At 36.1% G+C, this 21,806-nt stretch overlaps 1 protein-coding gene and 1 pseudogene across 3 annotated transcripts in view; one reads left to right on the plus strand and one right to left on the minus strand.

The window, feature by feature from the left end:
• LEPR (leptin receptor) overlaps positions 1-21,806 on the plus strand; it is a 208,702-nt gene that overhangs the window by 145,896 nt on the left and 41,000 nt on the right. For all 3 annotated transcript variants that reach the window (XM_011985480.1, XM_011985481.1, XM_011985482.1), the window contains exons 5-6: positions 369-492; positions 20,863-21,071. In XM_011985480.1, the coding sequence (XP_011840870.1) occupies positions 369-492; positions 20,863-21,071 (333 nt within the window). The remainder of the gene's footprint in view (positions 1-368; positions 493-20,862; positions 21,072-21,806) is intronic.
• On the minus strand, positions 4,040-6,293 carry LOC105543517 (annotated as a pseudogene).

Consider the following 21,806-nt stretch of genomic DNA (forward strand, 5'->3'; position numbering starts at 1 on the left):
CTCTAAAAAAAAAAAAGGAAAGAAAAGTGAGAAAAGTAAGAACTGAGCTAGATGAGCTAGATAAGTTTTGAGCTCTTTTGTCCTATTTAAGTGGTTCGAAATTAAAGAGAGTTTGAGAAGCAATAATTGAATTTAATTCTGTTACTTTAGAAAAAAGGAAACTGAGGGCCAAAGGGACTAAGTGATGGGCAAACGCATGCCCCTAGTTAAAGTTTGTTCTTTTTCTCTCAGAATAGGAAATGGAAGTTGTATCAGAACACTGGTCAATTTGATTTAGTTCTTCTCTTTCACTGAGTTGTTCAGATGGTTTTTGAGATTTCATGCAGTTTTTTTTTTGTTTGTTTGTTTTTGTTTTTTTTTAAATTCAGGTGCAAACTGGAACATACAGTGCTGGCTAAAAGGAGACTTGAAATTATTCATCTGTTATGTGGAGTCATTATTTAAGAATCCATTCAAGAATTACAAACATAAGGTCCATCTTTTATATGTTCTGTAAGTACCAAATAATTAATTTGGGCATTTCTACCACACAATGTTTTTTAAAAGAGGTTTCATATGCAGAAGTAGATTATAAACCTCTTGCATCCCTACATTTCCTTTTATATGTTTTATTTTTTAATATAGCATTCTGCTCTATTAGGTTTCCTCTTTTCTCCTGTTAATTGAGGTAGCAAGACAGTCAGGTTTAGGGTCACGATTGTCAGTTCCACGAGTCTACCAACTGTTAGGTTCAAGTTCAGGTTCCAGCTCATGCTGAGGTCCGAAGGCAGTGGGTGAATGGGCAATAGCTGAAAGAACACTGGGGGGCCGTAAGCAGGTGAAATGTAGTGTTTTTCAGCAGCTCCCTATCAGCAGCTTACTCAGACTAGGTCTCTCATTAGCAGCTCTCTTACCAGCAGCTTTCTCTCACTTTCTGCTCTGTTTCGACTGCTTGGGCCAGCTGCTCCTATGCACAACTGCACGATCGGCTCTCCCTTGCCTTCAGGGTCAGCAGCTTAACTCTTTCTCTCTCTGGGCATGAAAGTGAGCTGTGCTGTGCCATGTCAAGTCATGCCCTGGCTCCCCTTGTCAGAGCAAGACTGACAGCTCTGGTACTTTCTCTCTCTCTGGGTGCAAGAACGGCTGTACAAGAGCATCTGTACAGTGTCATCAGGGCAATTATAACTTTTACAGACAATAGTGGCATACAGCCAAGGGATGGCCTTCCTATGTTATGGCTACGTGGCTGTGATAACAGGTAGAGTTATACGCCTGCACTGTACTCGCTGAGTCATGCAGGCCTGGACATCTGCCTTGGCCTAATTCTTGACCAAAGCACAGCCATGCACCTTACAAAGATATTGCAGATATAGGTGGGCATAGAGTCTGAAAGAAGAGTGAACTCAATTCAGAAGTCCTAGGTATTTGAGTGGAAAAGGAAAAAAGATGTGTTTTATATTTCTTTTTCAGATGATTTTTCATATTTGATCTCTTTATAAACTTAAAAATATGAGTGGCTAATATTTATTTGTGCTAGAAAGAGAACAAAGATATTGTTTTCAAACAGCCATATACTTATAACTCAAGCAGCTTATATGTCCTTCAAGTTTTCTAATTACTCCAGTGATGATATACACCATTTCTATGCCAATTTTAACTCTTTAAAATTCTTTCTAATTAATTCTTCTATTTGATGCTTAAAGTCTTGCCTCCTTCAGTTCTGCAGTTATTGAGATAATACCATTGAGGAACAATGTGCTAGAAACTGTCCCTGTACAAATGAATAGAGACAGAAAGTAGAATGGGGCTGAGAGGAGGGGAAACTGGGGAGTTACTGTTTAATGGATATAAAGTTTCAATTTGGGAAAATGAAAAAGGTTCTGGAGTTGGGGAGTGGTGATGGTTGTACAATCATGTGAATGTGTTTCATGTCATTGCACTGTACACTTAAAATGGTTGAAATGTTAAATTTTATATACATTTTATCACAGTACAAATTTAAAAAGAAACTTAAAGACATGTAAAAAAGGATGAATGGTTGTGATCGCTGTCCTTGAGGTGCTCAAAGGCTAGCAGTTGGGACCTATGCGTACAGAGTTTCAGTTTCAGTGGTTACGATATGTATTTGGTAGGCACATAATGTCATGGGAGCTCATGATTGTTGTGAGGTCGTACATGGGGCTTATCTAGTTCAGCTGGTGAGGGAAGAGAGGAGCCAAGGTTTCCGAAGGAAGGCGATAGCTGAGTTGAGTCATTAGAGATGAATAAGAGTTAATAAGAAAATATGTGGGTAGTGTAGTATTGGGAAGGAGATCAATATCACCTGGAACCTTGTTAGAAATTTAAATTTGCTAGCTCACCCTTGTAAATAAAAAATTAGGGGGGGTGGGGCTCATTAATCTATATTTTACCAAGTCCTTTAGGTGATTCTGATGGAACTCAAGTTTGAAAATTCCTGGTGTAGAGGTTAATATGACAGATTTTAGAGTCAGACTACCTGGTTGTACCACTTACTAAATGCACACACAAAGCACTTACTATCTTTAACAGTTGTTCTACCTCTAGAAATTAATGCAATGGAAATATTTACACAATGCTTAAAAATTATTTGTTGAATGAATACATATTGCCAAAATGTTTTCTAAAAGATTTTCCGATTTACCCTCCAGAAATGTCTTAATGAGCCAAAAAATTATTAGTAAAGAAATAATATTGTCTGAAGGTGGGAGAAGTGAGTGGTCAATGGTCAGATAGAGCAGGAAGATATAATAAGGTCTGAATAATATATATGGATTTGGCAGTGTGAAAATAATGGGTCTTTAGGCAAAGCTTATTCAGGGGAGTGGAAGGAGAGGTTGCCAGAACAAAGGAAAACTTGGAGAAAGGACCCTAAAGAGCTGATCTTTATGCTAGTTCCTCAGTCAGTTGATGGGGGGACCCTGCAGAGCTGGAATTCATATATCCAAGGTATACTATGGCTGGTGCTGAGAATATGGGAAAAAAACCTGGTTACTGGGACCAGCTGCTGCCGCCCAGGTGAGGAACCTCTGGCTGGAGTGATATTTCAAGAATGGAAGACAAAACAGGAAGGATCAACTCCCTTGTCACTCCATTATTCTAGTCTCTTTCTAGCTCCCCCACACGTAGAATTTAACAAGAATTTAGGTAGCAGAGGAGAACTATGGTTTTCTGAGCTCCAGCCCCAGCATGGCAAAACAGAGCTAAGGGTGCATTGAAGATGGCAGACAATAGCTTAACCACCAGCAAAATTCATTTCATTGGCTCATTGGCTACTTGGAACATTCACACACACCTTTCTACGCATACCTACCTTTCCCTACAACTTCCCTATAACTTCATGCTTTCACCTAATTAGGTGCAACTATACTTTTAAAAAAACCAAAAGGATCCTTTATTTCACATGTATGTAGTATCATAATTCATCAAAATAATTTATAATAGTTAACTGCCTCTCAAATATTGTCTTATAAATGATGCCTTCTGAAGTTAAACATAATGTAGATTCTTTTTTTTTTAAAAAATTGTCTGTTTAGAACATACTAAACAAATGATAAGTAAAATTAAAAAAAACTGTCTCCTGTGAAGTCTTCTAAGAAGGGAAATCATGACAAACTCCTGATCAGATAAAAACCATTCCATCTTTAAAGGGGATTAAAAAGAGGCATAAATAAATTTGAATAGAAACATCCATTTGCTGAGTTTTGTCGTTGTGTACAAACAAAACTCTAGAGTTAAAATTGTATTCTGATTTTCCTCTATAAGCAAGAAATTCCTTAATAGAAGTTCAGAAATGACCTCAGTGTCTTGGTGAAACATACTTCTTCACCTGCAGACACTCAGTGCTCCCATCTCTATCAGATCCGCTGTGTTACCTCTGTTAACATTCCCAGGCATCTCCAGGAAGATGGGAAATGTCATCCTATCCAAGATGGCTCTACCAAACCAAGGCTTTCCTGGCACCAACAACATTCTTTCTAAAGCCCTACACTTCAGAGGAGGCAAAGCCTGATGAAACACCATTTCTGCTACGGTGTCCACCTTAACCTTCCAACTGCCTCTGTTGTGAGGAGGAGCCATGAAAGATTGCCATAGCAACAGAGTCTTCCTGACCCTGTGGAGCCACCACTCTCAGGCACTGTCCAACTGACATCTGGTGCAGCCGATTATTTTCCCCAAAGGTCCATGTCTACCTGACCCATGGACTCCATGAGTCGTGGTGGGTCTGGTGAGCTAGTTTCTGTCGCACCTAGACAAAGAAGATGGTGTAAAACCAATTCATGCTCTTCATTATAAACCCAGATCTGATTTGGGTTCCCATACTCACAGGCCTTAAGCACTAGTATGCCTTCTTTCCAACTTGGGCAGCCCTGAGCCACCAGACGTTTGTTGGTCTGGAAGTGATAGAGCCTTCCAAGTTGAAGGACTTGGTGGCATTTTGGCCCTCTACTGATAAAAGTGGGTTGCTGGAATTTGGCATGGGGCCCAGATATCTGCACCTCTGGGTAAATATTATCCAAATACCATTTAAATGATTTGCATCCCAACTTCTTTCTCAAGTCAACATGCTCACTGATAGTTCCATAGCTTTTCCTCTTCAGATTAAGTCTTAAGGAAAAATACTGCCCCTTTATTCATCCAGCCAGACATGTGTCAGCCTCAAAGAGTTGTGTTCATGGTGTCCCGGCCTTCAGGAGATCCATATGGTCATCTTTTTTGGAAAATGTCCTACTGTAGAGCAAGGCATGATGAAGAACTTACCTCCACACATCCAGATCTGAAATGATATTTCCAAATTTTCTCCTCTCCGGATACCCATGCCAGTATCATACTGTCCAAATTCATGGAAATACTGTCTGTTCCTGGCAGACAATCCTCCAGTCATTATCAGTGACTTTGTTGGTGCTGTGGCTTTTTCTGCTTATCCTAACTCAGAAAGGGGAACAAGCTCCTATTGGAAGTGCAGCCCTCAGTTGAATGCTCCACGGACAACAGAGGATGAGCTGTAGGCTAGCGTATTGGCACTAATGATGTCAATCACTGAGAACATCATGGTGTGCCACTCCACACAGATGACAGCCAGCAAGGACTGCAGTCACATCACATTCACTTCACGTGGCTGTCTAGGAACACAAGGACTTCTGTTGCTTGGACTGCTACACTCATTCTTCCTTGAATCAATCCCTCACACTTTATATTTCTTATACCTTAATTTTTCCAAGGAGGTAATCTTGGACATACTCATTTGGTTCTCCTTTCAAATCATCAAGGTCACTAACAACATCCATGAGGATGATTTCAGGAAGCAGGTTTGCTGGCATGCAATTTATGACAATGTGCAACATCTGGAGACAGGCAGAAAAAGCTTCATTGTGAAAACAGATAACAATATTAGCAACTGGCAGGTCAGGCGGTAGGACTATACATGCTGCATTCCTTGTCCCTAGCACATCTCTGTGGTAGCCTGCAGTTACTGATAACATATTAAAACCACGTTTCTGATAGCCCAAGTCTTTCAACTCCTGAGCACGTTCATTAAAAATCATGCCTAGTTCAGAAGACAATTTCAAGTGGCCTTTTTCTGGATCTTCAATATGACTATCACATCATCAATTTCGTTTTCTTTGAACTGTGGCTCTAGTAATAGACTTGGACCTTGAGTGAAACAAGAATAGAATTGTTTTGGAAATGGTCCATGGGGTCCAGATCCCTTGAGCACATTCTTTTTTTTATATATATATAGTTTAAGTTCTGGGATACATGTGCGGAACATGTAGGTTTGTTACATAGGTATACGTGTGCCATGGTGGTTTGCTGCACCCATCAACCTGTCATCTACATTAGGTATTTCTCCTAATGCTATCCCTCCTCTAGCCTCCCACCCCCTGACAGGCCCCAGTGTGTGATGCTCCCCTCCCTGTGTCTCTGTGTTCTCACTGTTCAACTCCCACTTATGAGTGAGAACATGTGGTGTTTGTTTTTTGGTTCCTGTATTAGTCTGCTGAGAATGATGGTTCTCAGCTTCATCCATGTCCCTGCAAAGGACATGAACTCATCCTTTTTTATGGCTGCATAGTATTCCATGGTGTATATGTGTCACATTTTCCTTATCCAGTCTATCACTGAGGGGGATTTGGGTTAGTTCCAAGTCTTTGCTATTGTGAATACTGGATGAGCACATTCTTAAGTGGTTGAGTCACTTCACTGAAGTTGAAATGAACAAAAACCAAAACTGCGCAGGTCACATATGTAAAAATGCACCCGTAACAGAAATATTGAACTGTGACACTTCCCATTATAAACCTAGCATAACTAATGGGCCATTTTCATTTTCTACAACACTGGCAGTGGCTTCCAGGACTCAGGCTGTGGCATCTTTCCTCCTGCCACAGCCCCTGTCTGAGCCACAGGAGCTGCTCAGGGGGTGGAGAGTGGTGGGCTACACTTTGAACAAAAGGAGACAGTCTTATCCTCTCTCCCAAAGTGGATGATGCTATGTTGCAATTGTCATTATGTTTTCTGTGCAACATGTACAGTATTGCTCTCTGGGCAGTATTAATTGCTCCTCACATTCAATCATGATTCTACCTGAATGAATATTGTGGAAGCTAAATATAAAATTGTAAATTTAATAATAGCAGGAATCCTTATATAAAATAATAGGGGGAAGGAGAAGATTGAGAAGAATTTCGTTAATATATAGAAACACACACACACACACACACACACACACACATGCAAACATACTGTAAGGGAGGTAATATGCACAGCTGCCACTGGTCTCCTTTCTGTATTGATTACCAGGCTGTAGTTAATATTTATTACTAGTGTTAGACCACTGGACTAGTTCTTTAAGTCAGCCAGAGGAGGAACCCAGATATAGTGCCACTGCTATCGTATCTGGACATTGAGTGTCCCTGTAGTCATCATTTCCACATGCAGGTCACCTGATGCCATGACTCTGATGAACCTACAAGCCCCTGAGTCTTTGTGCAATCATCATGAGGGCCAGTGTTTCAGATGTGGGTGTCTAGTTGGTGAGAAGGTGCTCTAACTGCCAGTGTTTCAGCCTTGTATGATGGTAGATTCTTCAGTCAGATGTTGGCCAGCCAGAAAGTAGACAAATGTCCATAACAAAAGTGACTGAGTTATAAATCTCTAGAGCTTGAGAAGCCTGGTTGGGGTTGGAAAGTGGAGGTGGAAGACTAATGGATAATGAATGTCCCAGGGTGGATAATTAAAGGATGGGAAATCATGAGTTTGTTTCTAGTCTATAGAAAGTGACCCAGCAGGGAGAGAAAAGTTGGTAATATAAGGGGACCCATTGAAGATATTTTGTAGAGAGTGAATAATGGAATAGGCAAATTCCATGAAAAGAGCACAGGGTTGGTCTTAAAGAAGCCTTACCTCAACTTCTGAGTATTGAGAGAAGAAAGGAAGCCCTATGGTAGATGAAGATATATTTGAAGTTCAGGGCAGTTTCCTGCTTTATTGAGCAAAATAGGTTTTAACTCAGAGAAAAGTATTCCTTTGCATAGTACTACTTTCTTGTGATGACCTAAATGCTTTGGATGTGATTAAAAATTCTCACTTGGGTTCCTGTTCTAGACAATTTCTGATCTTATCAGCAGGTTAGGGTAAAGTGCTCAGTTTTAAAGCCCTGTGAATATTTGTAAGGGCTTAAATTCTATTATGTATATATTATAATTATGGCTTGAGGTATTTTTCTGAAAAAGATAAGTATATATGTAATTTTTCTGAAAAAGATAAGTATGAATGATACATATAATTTCAGAGCATTATAAATTTGAGTAGTTACTTAGCTGTAGCTGAGAATTTTAGCTTCAGTTTAGTCAACTGAATAGTCATTGGTCTATTCTTCTAAACAATAGGACCCAGAAGAATGAGAAAATTAGGTAAATTAGGTAGATTTTCAAACTTTCTTACAAGATGATTTTAATTTAGTCTTCTTTCACTTGGAACCTAGGTTTCTAAAAATATTAGCACAGTAAGACTTGTCGTAATTCCAAGGAATTTGAGAAACAGTCTCCCATTTTTTTCCTGCCACATTATACCTCTATGATTTGGTTAATATATTCATTATACCAACTATCACATGCTGTTTCTGCCTTTAATTCTATTTTTGTTTGGCTCTTAAGGCAATATATCTCCAAATAATTAAGTAGGACTCTAATTCAATAGGAAGGGCTGGTCAATATAGGAAGAGCTGGTCAATATAACCAGTGAGAACTCCATGGAAGAGAAAATCCATAATGGTGGTTACTGTAGAAAAACTTTGAATCAGACTCACCTATTTTGGACACTGGAGAATTCACAAGAGAAATTTTCAAATGCTTCCATGTGTAAAACCGTGTATTTTAAAAGGGATAAAATCTAATGTTTGTAAGGGATTTAAAGCCATATAAATATGTCCCTTAAGGGAAAGCTTTGTTTGGGCTCAGATATTAATGTTTGTCAGAGAGTCTGAAGGACAGATACTCTAGAAATGTAATATTTTGAAACTGCTCTAGAGATTTCCTCTTAGATCTAGGAAGGAAATTCTCTTTCTTTATTAGGTGCCTCCTGTGTATTCCAAGCACTGAACTGAGCATAGGGAACAAGGTTCCACAACACAGACTCAACCCTTGCCCTCCCGGAGTTAACATTCTGTGGTAAAAACAGAAGACATAACAGCAAAGTTTGGAAATGCTGTGATGTAATAAATACAGTGCCTCGTGGAAACACTTACTAGGGATATCCAGCCCAGGTGAAGAGGGGGCAGAGGAGAATGAGCCAGAGAGTGAAGAGCATTTGCAAAGGCCCAGAGGCACACATACCACATGGGAGGACTTGAAAAGTTGAGTGTGGTGGGGCTGGGAAGCTGGGGAATGAAGAGAAATCAGGATGGAGGGATACGTAAGGGTCAGATTGTGAAGGGCCCTCCAGGTCATGCTTGGAGTTTGGGCTTCTGTAACTACTAACACCTACTTTACTTTGTATTCACAATTACTCCTGCCAGCATTCTGGATGATTTCAGCATCCATGTGATTAATCTTCAGTTTCTTGAATGCTTATTTTCAATATTCTTGTTTTTTTCACACCACCTTGTTCACCTCTTGTCATGGACATGCTCTAGACTTTGTCATCACCAGTAAGCATGCTTTTTTCTATAATCTCCATGTCAAGAATCCTGCTCTTCGACCATCTCCCCTTGTACCCTTCATGTTAGTTTATTCCCTCTACTACCCAGCTTCAGGAATAATTCTCCATGGTTCTTGGCTCCCCTTTCTGGGTACCAGGTTCTGGCCTGAGTAACCCTCTCTTCATGAAAAACAGCCCATATGCGCATCTAAGTTGTTTTCACAGCCTGCTTTCCTATCAGCACAATTTTGAATGGTCCAAAGTTTTTTGTTTTTTTTTTTTTCATTTTGTTCTGTCTCTGTCTCTTTCTGTCTCTATATTAGCAGTATTTCTGCTAATACACTTCTCTCACAAAACTACCTGGACCTCCAGTGGATCTCTCTGGTGTTCACTCCATTAGATATTATAAAAGCCTGCAAACCTCCTAGAGATCTTTTCTCTGTCTTCTCTTTGATCTTTGTTCAAAATTTCTTGATTTTAACACTATTTGCTATCTGGAGGGGCTGGACACTTCAAGACTATGAAGTCCTCTTTTCTTTTGTTTAATGGTCCTTTCTTCAATGTATATCTCTCCTCTTACAGCAAGAAGAAACCAAGAGACATCCTCAACACTTGCTGGAAATCTCCTTAAATATATAATTCAGTTCAATAGGCACATTCTGTACTTTCCACATGACTACAGATGGTAATGTTAATAAGCTCTCTGCTACTACACAAGAAAGATAACTTTTCTCCATTTTCCAATAAATTATCTCTCACTTCCTTTTGTGACCTTACTGGCAGAGTCTTTGAAGTCCACCAGATTTCTACTAACAGTCTGTTTGAGGCAATTTAGGTTTTCTTCACCATGCTTCTCCAACTCCTTCTAGCCTCTGTGCCCTGGTTGCAAAACCATTCATACATTTTTAGGTTTTCATTATGGCAGCACCCCACTTTCAAGTTCCAATATCTGCATTCGTGATCTAATGTCATATAATAAATTAACCCAAAACTTGGTGGCTTAAAACAATAATCATTTATTATCTCACAGTTTCTGTGGTTAAGGAATTCAGTTGCAGCTTAGTGTCGGGTGGAACAGGAAGGGAGTATCTGCTTCAGGATCTCTTAGAAATACTGCACTGAAGGTGTCAGCCACCAGGACTGCAGTCATTTCAAGGTTCACCTTCAGGAGGAGCTGCTTTGGAGATCAGTTCTTGGGGTTCCACGTTCTTCATGGGATGTTGGACTGAGGGCCTCAGTTCCTCCCTGGCTGTCAGCTGGAGACCTCCTTCAGTTTCTTGTTATGTGGATCTCCCCATAGGACAGCCTGCACCATTGCAGCTGGCTTTCCTGAAAGTGAGCCAGAGAGACTCACTGATGATCTTGCTTTTTATTTTCACTGAGAAAACATAAGCAGGTGGAGTTTCTCTAATGATTGCTTTTCTCACCCAAATCTACCAGGCTGCCTATATCACTGCCCATGCAATTTTCCTCTCTCCTTTTATTGTGAATAAATTCTTTGAGTTCTGATCTAAGGTGAACGCTTTGTCACGTGTTCTGAGTCCTATCTCTTATTGTCAACTCAAGGACTTTCTTGCCATTATCCTCTATTTTCTGCACCATCATGTTACTCTCTCAGCTAATAGACACAATACAATAACTCTCATTTAAAAAATAAATTTTCTCTATTACACATTTCTGTCAAGTAACCACCCCATTTCACTACTTCTTTTAAAGAAAACAAAGTTTTGAACTGTATGAATACATTATGTCTTCAAAAGTTAATAAAAAAATCAACAAGTGACTCTGGCCATGAGGGAATAAAAGGGTCTGGGATTACCCTCCTGTCATAAACAACTAGAAAACTGAAAAAGAAAACATAGGAAATAATTATTTTCAGATATTGGACAAAGGCAGACAGAACTGTGATTCCTAAGAGAAGGAAACAAAATGAGTCCTACTAGTACTTAGGCTTTCTGAGAAAATTCCCAGAACATGGCAGAGGGCTGAGGAACTCAAGCTGAGCCCTACAAACTTGCAGAGATGAGAGTTCAGAGAGTGTAAGGGGCTCAAGTTCATGGGGCAGAGTACTTTGAAAGCAGGGGCATACACAAAAACTTACAGTGGGGCCACTTTAACTCTTTGGCTGAATATCAATCTGGCCATAATGTTGGGTAAGAAAAACTTCTAGTAAGAGAACAGTTATCAGGGAGCTATAAGCTCAACAATTCACAGAAGTCATACAGGTCTGGGAATTGTTCAAGTTCCCATAAACGATATTGGAGAGACCTTGAAGAGTATCAGTGACATTTCGTAGGAACCCCACAAGAGCTATACTTTAAAGGTGGGGCCAAATTAGCCTTAGAGTCAAGGCTACACTATACTCTTCCCCAAAATGCTTAAAGGGTGCCCTAAAAGATTCAAATTAGTGCTCAAATAACATAACTGACTTTCAGAACAAAATCCAGCACTCTTCAAGGCAAAACAAAACAATATAATATTCAAAAATGAAATATTCACAATGTCTGGCAGCCAGTAAACAAATTCTAGATATATGAAAAGGTAAGAAAATGTGACCCATAACCAAGAGAAAAAGAAAAAATAGTCAATAGAAACAGACCCAGAAATGACAGAGATGATAGAATTGGTAGACAAAGACAGCTATCATTAATATGCTCTACATGCTCAAGAATGTAAAGGAAAATATGAATATAATGAGAAAAGAAATTGAAGATGTAAAAAAGAACCCAGTGACATTTTTAAGATGCAAAATGCAATTTTTTTTGGTAAACAAAAATACTAAATATTAATTTGGGCATTTAGAATAATGTTATTCAATAGAAAAGTATTTAGTGTGTGCAGCCCATAGTACTAGGCTCTGTAAGTGATGCACTTTTCATTCTCCTTCCCTTCTTTCCTTTCTGTCAGGATGGACTCATGGATTCTTATTTTAGTTTGTAGGCTATAATGTTATGTCATTCATTTTATTACTGAAATTGTCCCCTATTTGGCCAATGAGAGCCCATTCAAGCTGGCTCCTGTGTACTTTTGATATATCCCCCATCATTTTGTTTTTTGAGGACTTTCTTTCTAGCAGTATAAGATGTACCAGGTTGATCTTATACTTTTCCTGATATAACACTGGAATCAGCCATTTCTCCAAGGAGCCATGGTTCCTTTTGTTGAAGAATGGTATTACAAACCAGTGTCTGGAGGATAGTTGTTCATTGTTACTGTTTATAGCCTTCTCTGTGTGCAGAGCTAGTTAGTGCACACAATATATACACAATGTGTGTACATAATATACACAAATCTATATACCTGTATCTCTCTGTATGTACATATATTAAAGGGTGTGCGTTCATACTAATATGTCCCATTCTAGGTCAAAACCGAAGGGTCCATTCTAAACTTCTTTTTTTTCTTTCTGTTTTGTAACTTTCTTCTTCAGCAGTGAGAAACCTGGCTTCCCTTTCCCACAATGTATTACTTATTTGCTCAGTGCTAGAATATACACAAAGCAGTTTTAGAATTGCTAACCCATACTGCTGTGAAAAACAAAAACAAGTGTACTAACTGGAGTACAATATTTTTTACACTCATTTTGCCTTTACTAAGGCTAATGGGTACATGGTCAAATATTATGTTCCAAAGTTAAATAAGATAGGTCTTCCCTCTCCCTTCAGGCAGTTATATTATTAACTTGATAGACATTAAGGTCCTGTTTGTTTCAGTTTGCATTCTTCTTTTTTTCCCCACTTTTTCTTATCTTGGTTGATTTTCTGTTTATTTGGTGATATCTTACATCTGAAGAGTACTTTACATTTTACAAAATGCTTCTTAAACTTTCCTCCTTGATAAGATTTATCTAGGTCAGCACTTCTTACTTGGCGTTCAATAGGTCTGTGGTGGAACTAGATTGCTTGCATTTATTCAGAACATAGATTGCTTAGCTCTGGACCTTCTGAATTCCTCATGGGGTCTAGGAATCTAGTTTTTCACAAGTTCTCCAGGTGATTTTTATGATGAGTCTAGTCTGGGACAGTAACTTAGTCTCAAATTATTTGGGATTGGCAAGGGAAAATTTTGAGGTAATGTTTTTATAGATTACCAATCTGAAATTTAAAATAAGTGACTTGATTAAATGATTTACAAAGCTAATAGTAAACTTTCTAATTTCACTTCATTGGTTTGTTCACTGTTTTGCTGTCGGTTCACGTTACAATCAGGAAATTAGGTGGTACCAATTTGGTGTTATTCCTGTAATAATTTAGCATAGAATTTGCTTGGAGAAGTTTTAATATTTTTGTACTTTCTGGAAGAAAAATTGTACCAAAAGTCAGAGGACAGAATGTGCTTTCTTTCTAAACCACGTATGGCTACCAAAAATGAAATTTCAATACTAAAGAGTTATATCTTTACCTTTTGAGTAAAAATGTTACCAAAAAGTCAAAAATGGTAAAGAGACAAAGTTTTAAATTCATCTGACAACTGTTTTCATATTATTTTCACTTTCAAGTAAAGTTTATTTACATGTAGAGGTATTAAATAAATAGTGGCACTGAGTTTGTATATGCATATGTATGCTGGTAAGGCATAAAATGTTTTGTTGCATATAAAAATTTTCAAGAATTCCAGAAATTCTTCATGTTTGCTTGTTTTAAGCCAAGTATATCTCGTTACTTTTAAAATTTGATGATCCTTTTATCCCCATACTTTAAAACTATCAAATTTGTTAGAGTTTCTTTTGATAGTAATAAAAACAGAGTTCTTAAATTCTTATACTGACTTTGGCATGTAACCAGGTTGATGGATTCCGGGTCTCACACAAACTTGGGAAACTCTTCTCACAAATCCAGGAAATATCTAATGTTTTTCCTTAAAGAATCATTTGAAGTAATTATATAATTCTCTAGTATTTCCATTTATAAAAATATTAACATGACTCAGGTTATAATTATTTTTTAGTCATGGTTACTATGGTCTTTATTAATCTCTAAATAAAATGGCGATGGTAACAGCAAAATTTATCTTGTGATAATAAGGCATGTTGGGTGTAACGAAATGAACGTTGAACTTGATGCACAAGACTGCAGTTGAGTTCCAGGTCTACATTCTCTCCAAATCTCAGTTTGTTTTACCTGTAAAGTAGATGATGTTTGTTCCCTCAAAGGGTGCTTTGAAAAATTGGATTAGATAATATTCCTAAAGGTGTTTCATGTAAATTGTAATAATGAAATTTGGTGATACATTTAATGTGCTTTCTCTATTTTTGTGTCCTTTGCCCATCAAATACCCACCAGTAGAGAGTACAAAATACTTTTGGCTTATACCTGGGGAGGCAAAATTTTCTTTTTCTTAAAGGGCCAAGTAGTAAACATTTTGGGGTTTGTGGACCATACTGTCTCAGTCACAGCTATTCAATTCTGTGCTTGTACAAATGCAATCATAGTTAGTATGTAAATTGAATTAATGTTACTACACTTTTGGGCACTGAAATTTGAGTTTCATATGATTTTCATGTATCATGAAACAGTCTTTTTGTTTTTAATTGAAAATATAAGTAACCATTCTTAGCTCCCAGGCTGTACAAAAAGAGGCAGATGGCTGGATTTGGCCTGTGGACCCGAGTTTGCTGATCCCAAGCTTAGAACATTTTGAAATTAGTTTTAGATTGATTCTGATAGTGTCATGATGGGATTAGCTGTTGACGTGGTTACAGAAAGCTTTTTTAAAAACCAGAAAACGAACAATGAATATGATGTTTTGCATGTATATTACAATTATTAACAAAATGAAAAAAAGATTGAAAAAATAGAAAATACATCAGTGAAGTGATAAGAAAACCATAGAGTTAATCTGATTTTAAATTAGCCCTTTTTTACAAATATTCAGTGTATTTAGAAAAGGATTTGGCATTGGCAAGACCATCTAAAGTAAGATGATGTGATTCCAACTTTTCTTTTTGTCTTAAAACATGACTAAAATTTTCTATCATTTAAAATGTTAGTGGAGAATATATGTGTTGTTTTGTGCTCAACTTAGGCAAATATTCTTACTTTAAAATTCTGAAGTTTTTCAGCCAAAGCATAATGCCTTGCAAGCATGTTTCTGACATAAAACACCACAATTTATTCAATTTGTTCACACCCTTTTTGTAAAAGCTTTTATTTTAATATGTGAAAAATGCGTAAAAGGTCTGGCTTGATATTTTTAAAAATTACATTTTATTTGCTTTGCTTAAAGATTTAGATAGAATTGAAAGTGCTACATCAGGCTATCTCTAATTCAAAACAATATTTTAGGGTGGATAGCATTTTACAGTTTTCGAACATACTTTTATGTAATTCTTTGATATTCACATCCTTGTAAACACAGATGGTTCAGGGATTATCTTGGTTTTATTGATTAAGGAAACTGAGACTCACAAATATAAACTTACTTGTCCATGATCTCATGGCCAATAAGCAAACAGAAGTACTTGATTTTAGATCTCAATGTTAATTTATTGTGCTTTTGACACTAATATCCCTTATACAGTTCCCAGTAGATTTCTTGGCACATTAAAGTCCTGCAAATGTTGTTTCATGGTTGATTTTTTTTTTAGTACTAAAGTAATAATAAATTATATCTCAGGAAACTTGAAAATATATCATAATTCAAAACATTTAATATTAGTGGGGTATGCGTAGAAAGATTAGCGTCTATTTTTCATGTTTTTTATATCTGGATGCTCATGTATATGCTAGTTTATTGTAGCTTCTAAATCAACACTTTTCCATACTGATTTTTAAGTTATTATATCAGTGTTTTCCCTCTACAAGGACTGCAAGATTTCTGAAGGCAGTGATCATGCACTATCTCCCTATCCCCAGGTTGTTTGAAAAACAGAGTGTGGTTTCGGTAGGAGGTAGCAGATATTAATGGATAGAATGGGGCAGCACAGGTGAGATGGGTAGTCAGAGGCACTGTTACTCCTCACTCTTCTCCCCACTGCTCTTATTCTATAGTCATTTCATTTACACCAAGACTTAGACTCCCTAAAGGATGAGGCAGATTTATAAAAAATCTATTAAGTAAGAAATAACAACTTTCTGTTCTTGGTTGCATACTATTATTTTTTATGCCCTATGTTTGGTAACCCTACCCAGCTAATTATAATTATGTTTTTAAGATTAACTTGCTTATTTGAAGGTTTAAAATGATAGGCAAAGTATTGCTTACAAAAATTTTCCTAGATTTTCTTTCTTTTTGTAAATAGTTTTATTGAGGTATAATTGATATATAATAAGCTGTACATATTTAAATTACACATTTGGCAAATATTGATATGAGAAATCACTCATAAAACCATCAGTATAATAAGGAAAATGAATATATCATCAATTAGAAAATTTATTCCTGCTCCTTTGTAATCCCACCCTCATGCTCCTACCTGTGGTACTTCCTTCTCCCACCCCACCTCTGTCCCCAGGGAATGACTGATCTGATTGCTAGCACTATAACCTACTATTACTCTAGCATTTTTTAGAACTTTATATAAATGCAATCATACAGTACTTTGTTGTGCTTTCATATACATGATTATCTTGAGATTCATTAATATTGTTTATATCAGTATTTCATTCATTTTGATTGCTGAATAGCATTCCACTAAATGGTTATATTGCAATTTGTTCATCCATTCACCTGTTGATAGGCATTTGAATTGTTTATAGTTTTTGACTATTACAAATGAAGTTACCACAAGTGTTAGTATTGAAATATATTTTCATGTCTCTTGGATAAATGACTGGGCATGGAATGGGCACATCATATGGTAGGTGTATGTTTAACAACTTAAGAAAGTGCCAAACTATTTTCCAAAATTGTATCATTTTTCATTCCCACCAGCAGTGTAAGAGTTCCAGTTCCTTCACATCTTCACCAATACTTGGTATAGTTAGTCTTTTCTTTTTAATATTTTAACCATTCTAGTATGTGGATAGTGATATCTCATTGTGGTTTTAGTTTGTGTTTCTTGAATGACTAATGATGATGAGCATCTTGTCATGTGCTTATCTGCCATATCTATGATTTATATGGTGAAGTGACTGTGTAACATTTTGCCTATCTTTTTAACTGGGTTGTTTGTATTATTATTATTTAGTTTTGAGTGTTGCATATACCTTACGGATACAAATCTTTTATCAGATAGATGATTGGCAAATATGTTCTCTGCGTATGCTTTGTCTTTTTGTTATCTTTCATAGTGCTTCTCAAAAAACAAGTTTTCAATTTTGATAAAGTCCAATTTATCAATTTGTTCTTTTATGGATTGTGCTTTTTGTGTCATATGTAAGAAATTTTTAATTAAGCGAAGGTCACAAAATTTTTTACTCATGTTTTCTTCTAGAAGTTTCATAGCTTTAGGTTTTACATTTAGATTTATGATCCATTTGGAATTAATTTATCTGATGCGAGGTATAGATTAAAGTTCTTTTATTTTATTGCATATAGATATTCCATTGTTCCAGCACAATTTGTCAGGAAGATTATCCTTTTTCCACAGAATTGCTTTTGTGCCTTTGTAGAAAATCAGTTGTCCATGTAAGTGTTAGTCTATTCTAGACTCTATTCTGGTCCATTCATTTACTTTTTTTGTTTTTACATGAATACTTCATTGGCGTGATTATTGCAACTTTATAATACATGTTGAAGTTAGGTATTGTTATTCTTCAATATATGTTCTTCAGTTTCAAAGTTATTTTGGCTATTCTAGATTCTCTGCATTTCCATATGAATTTTTAGATTCATCTTGTCAATTTGTATAAAATAGCCTGTTGAGATTGTGAGTAGCATTGCATTAAATCTATAGATAAATTTAAGGAGAGTTGGCATATTAGCAATATTGAGTCTCCTGACCCATAAACACAGTACATCTCTCATTTTAATTAGGTCTTAATAATTTCTGTCAACAGCATTTCGTAGTTTTCAATGTACAAATCCTAAACATCTTTTGTCAAATACATTCCAAAGTGTGTCTATTTCTGGTGTTATTGTAAATATTTTAAAATAATTTCTGTTTCATCAGTTATCCAATATAAATTCAATGTCATAAAATTATTCATATTATTATCCTTTTAATATCTGTAGACTGTGTAGCAATATCGTGCTTTCATTTTTTATATTGTTAATTTGTGACTTCTATGGTTTTTCCTGGTCAGTCTGTGATATGGTTTGGCTGTGTTCCCACCCAAATCTCATCTTGAATTGTAGTTCCCATAATCCCCATGTGTCATGGGAGGATCCCAGTAGGAGGTAATCATGGAAGTGGTTACCTCCACACTGTTCTGCACTATTATGGCAGTTACCTCCACGATAGTGAGTGAGTTCTCACGAGAGCTGGTGGTTTTATAAGGGGCTTTTACCCCCCTTCACTCTGTACTTCTCCTTGCTGCCACCGTGTTTGCATGTCCTTCCACCATGATTGTAAGTTTCCTGAGGCCTCCTCAGCCCTGCGGAACTGTGAATCAATTAAACCTCTTCCGTTTTATAAATTACCCAGTCTTGGGTATTTCTTCATAGCAGCATAAGAATGGACTAATACAGTCTGGCTAAAGCTTCTTTCGTGTTTTAAAATCTTTTAACCAGCTTTTGGCTTTCTTGATCTTTGTGTATTATTTTTCTATTTTATTTTATTTTATTTCATTATATTCTGATTTGATATTTATGATTTCTCATCTATTTTAAACTTCGGTTTAATTTGCTCTATTTTTCTCCTAGTTTGTTAAGATGGAAGCTGAAGTCATTGATTTGAGACCTTTCTTTTTTTCTCATATAGGCAGTGCCTATATTTAGTGTTAAACACATTTCCCTGGAATTATTGCTGTAAACAATATCTTACCTTAAAGAATATGTTGTATTTTAATTTTCATGCACTTAAAAAGTCCTAATTTTTTTTTGATGTGGTTTTTGAGCGACCCAGGAATTATTTAGAAGTGTGTTCAGTTTCCAACTATTTAGGGCCTTTCTGAATATGTATCTGTTATTGATTTCTGTTATTAATCCTATTTTCGTGTGACTGGGATCCTTTAAAATTTATTGAGACTTGTTTTTTTTTAATTATTATACTTTAAGTTCTAGGGTACATGTGCATAATGTACAGGTTTGTTACATATGTATACTTGTGCCATGTTGGTGTGCTGCACCCATCAACTCATCAGCACCCATCAACTCATCATTTACATCAGGTATAACTCCCAATGCAATCCCTCCCCCCTCCCCCCTCCCCATAATAGGCCCCGGTGTGTGATGTTTATGGCCCAGAATATGGTCTTCCTTGGTAAATGCTTTTGAAAAGAATGTGCATTCTGCTATTGTTGCGTGGAGTGTTCTCGAAATGTCTATTAGGTCAAGTCAGTTGATGTGTTGTTCACGTTTTTATCTTTACTAATATCTGTCTACTTGTTATATCAATGGGGAATGTTGCATCAATGATGAGTTGAAATTAATCAATAATTGTGGATTAGGCTGTTTCTCCTTAAGGTTCTCTCAATCTTTTGCTTCATGTATTTTGAAACTCTGTTATTGGGTACATAAATGTTTTGGATTGTTATGTCCTCTTGGTGGATTGATCCCTTTTTCATTATGAAATGATCATCTTTATCCCATGGAATATTCACTGCTTTAAAATATACTTTCTCTGACATTAATATAACCGTTATAACTTTCTTTTGACTAATCTTATAATGGTATATCTTTTCCCATTCATTTCATTTTATTTGTGTTTATAGTTATAATTGATTTCTTGTAGGTTGTTTATAATTGGGTCTTTTAAATCCAGTCTGATAATCTTTGCCTTCTAAATGGGATGTTTAGGCTGTTTGCATTTATCAGGTGTGATAATTGCATTATCAAGTGTGATAATTGATATGTTTAGGATTAAATCTTTTTATTTCTTTTCTTATTTTATTATTTGTTCCCCTTTTCCTCTTTTTATGCCTTCTTTTTGATTTTTTAAACGATTCTACTTAATATCCTGTGTTGCTTATTAATCATATTTTCTTGTTTATTATTTTAGTGGTTGCTTTAGCATTTATAATATTTGTTTTCAATTTATTATAGTCCAAGTGATAGTATATCTCTAAGTGATATCATACCACTTCATGTAAGAACATCACAAATTTCTCCCCTACCAAGCTTGGTACTAACGCCATACATTTTACTTTTACATATGTTGTAAACCCCACACCAACGAAGATATTATTTTTGCTTTAAACAATCAATAAATATTTGTCATTTTAGTTAAATTTCATTTCTTTGTGTGAAACCATATTTCTATCTGCTGTCATTTTTTTTTTGTTGTTTTTGCCTGATGGATTTCCTTTAGGATTTTTTATAGTGCAAGTCTGATGGTGATGAATTCTTTTTGCTTTGGTATATCTGAAAAAAAAAAAGTCTTTATTTCATCATTATTTTGAAAGCTGTTTTTGCTGGGCGTAGGATTTTAGGATTGCAGTTTTTCTTTTATTTTAGTACTTCACTTTTGCTTCACTATCTTTTTGCTTATGTTCTTCCTGATGATTAACCTGCTGTAATCTTTATCTTTGTTTTTCTAATGTAGGGTATCTTTTTTTTTCCAGATACCCTTTAAGCTGGGTGTCTCAAATAGTTTACTTCAATTTGTATTTAGTATCCTGCTTTAAGAGCCTATCCAGTATTTTCATATCTGTGTTAATATTTAGCTCTTTTTTTTCAATATAGGCCGGAAGTGTTAGAAGATTCACCTCTGGTTCCTCAAAAAGGCAGTTTTCAGATGGTTCATTGCAATTGCAGTGTTCATGAACGTTGTGAATGTCTTGTGCCTGTGCCAACAGCCAAACTCAACGACACTCTCCTTATGTGTTTGAAAATCACATCTGGTGGAGTAATTTTCCAGTCACCTCTAATGTCAGTTCAGCCCATAAATATGGGTAAGTTATGCACTAAAATGATGATAATAGGTCAAAACATCAGTCATATATAAAGGTTAAAAACTGCTTACAAAAATATTTGCTAGCTTATCTCACTTTGCTTAACACTGTAATGATGGTAGATGTAGTACTGGGAGTATGAAGAGTGGCTTCTGGAATGATTTAACAATAATATGTATATCTCGGCCATTGTCACTTAAATTCTGTTTTGAAAACTGTTTTCTTTAAATCCTGGATCTATGTAATGGGTGTGTATTGATTGGATATCACTTTTTCACAACTCAGATAACTATTTTTAAAAATAATTAGAAGCATGTTTCTTACCTGAATTTATTCCTTCAGTAAATATTTCTTAGAGGCTTATGTTTGTCAGAGACTGTTCTAGGAGCTAGAAAAAGAGTGGGAAATTAGACATAGTTCCTATCTCAGAGAGCAGGGACAAACAATAGTAGGCAGAGACAATGATAAAAGAGTAAATGAGTAATTTACTGTATAAACACGATTACAGAAAGCTTCAAATAATAGACAACACTCTGTTTTCTTTGTGCAAAGATCCCCCAAATCTCTTTTTATCAATTTAAATATGCAATTACAAATGTGAATAATACAGGCAAATGTTAGTGCTATGTATTTAATTTATTAATTTCATTTAATTATGTATAATTTAGCAATTTTTCTCCACTTATATTTCCTGAAACAATTGTATGCAAACTCTTTATGTCTGATTTTGCATCA

This window comes from Mandrillus leucophaeus, unplaced genomic scaffold (genome assembly GCF_000951045.1).
Source record: "Mandrillus leucophaeus isolate KB7577 unplaced genomic scaffold, Mleu.le_1.0 Scaffold284, whole genome shotgun sequence".
Lineage (NCBI taxonomy): Eukaryota > Metazoa > Chordata > Mammalia > Primates > Cercopithecidae > Mandrillus > Mandrillus leucophaeus.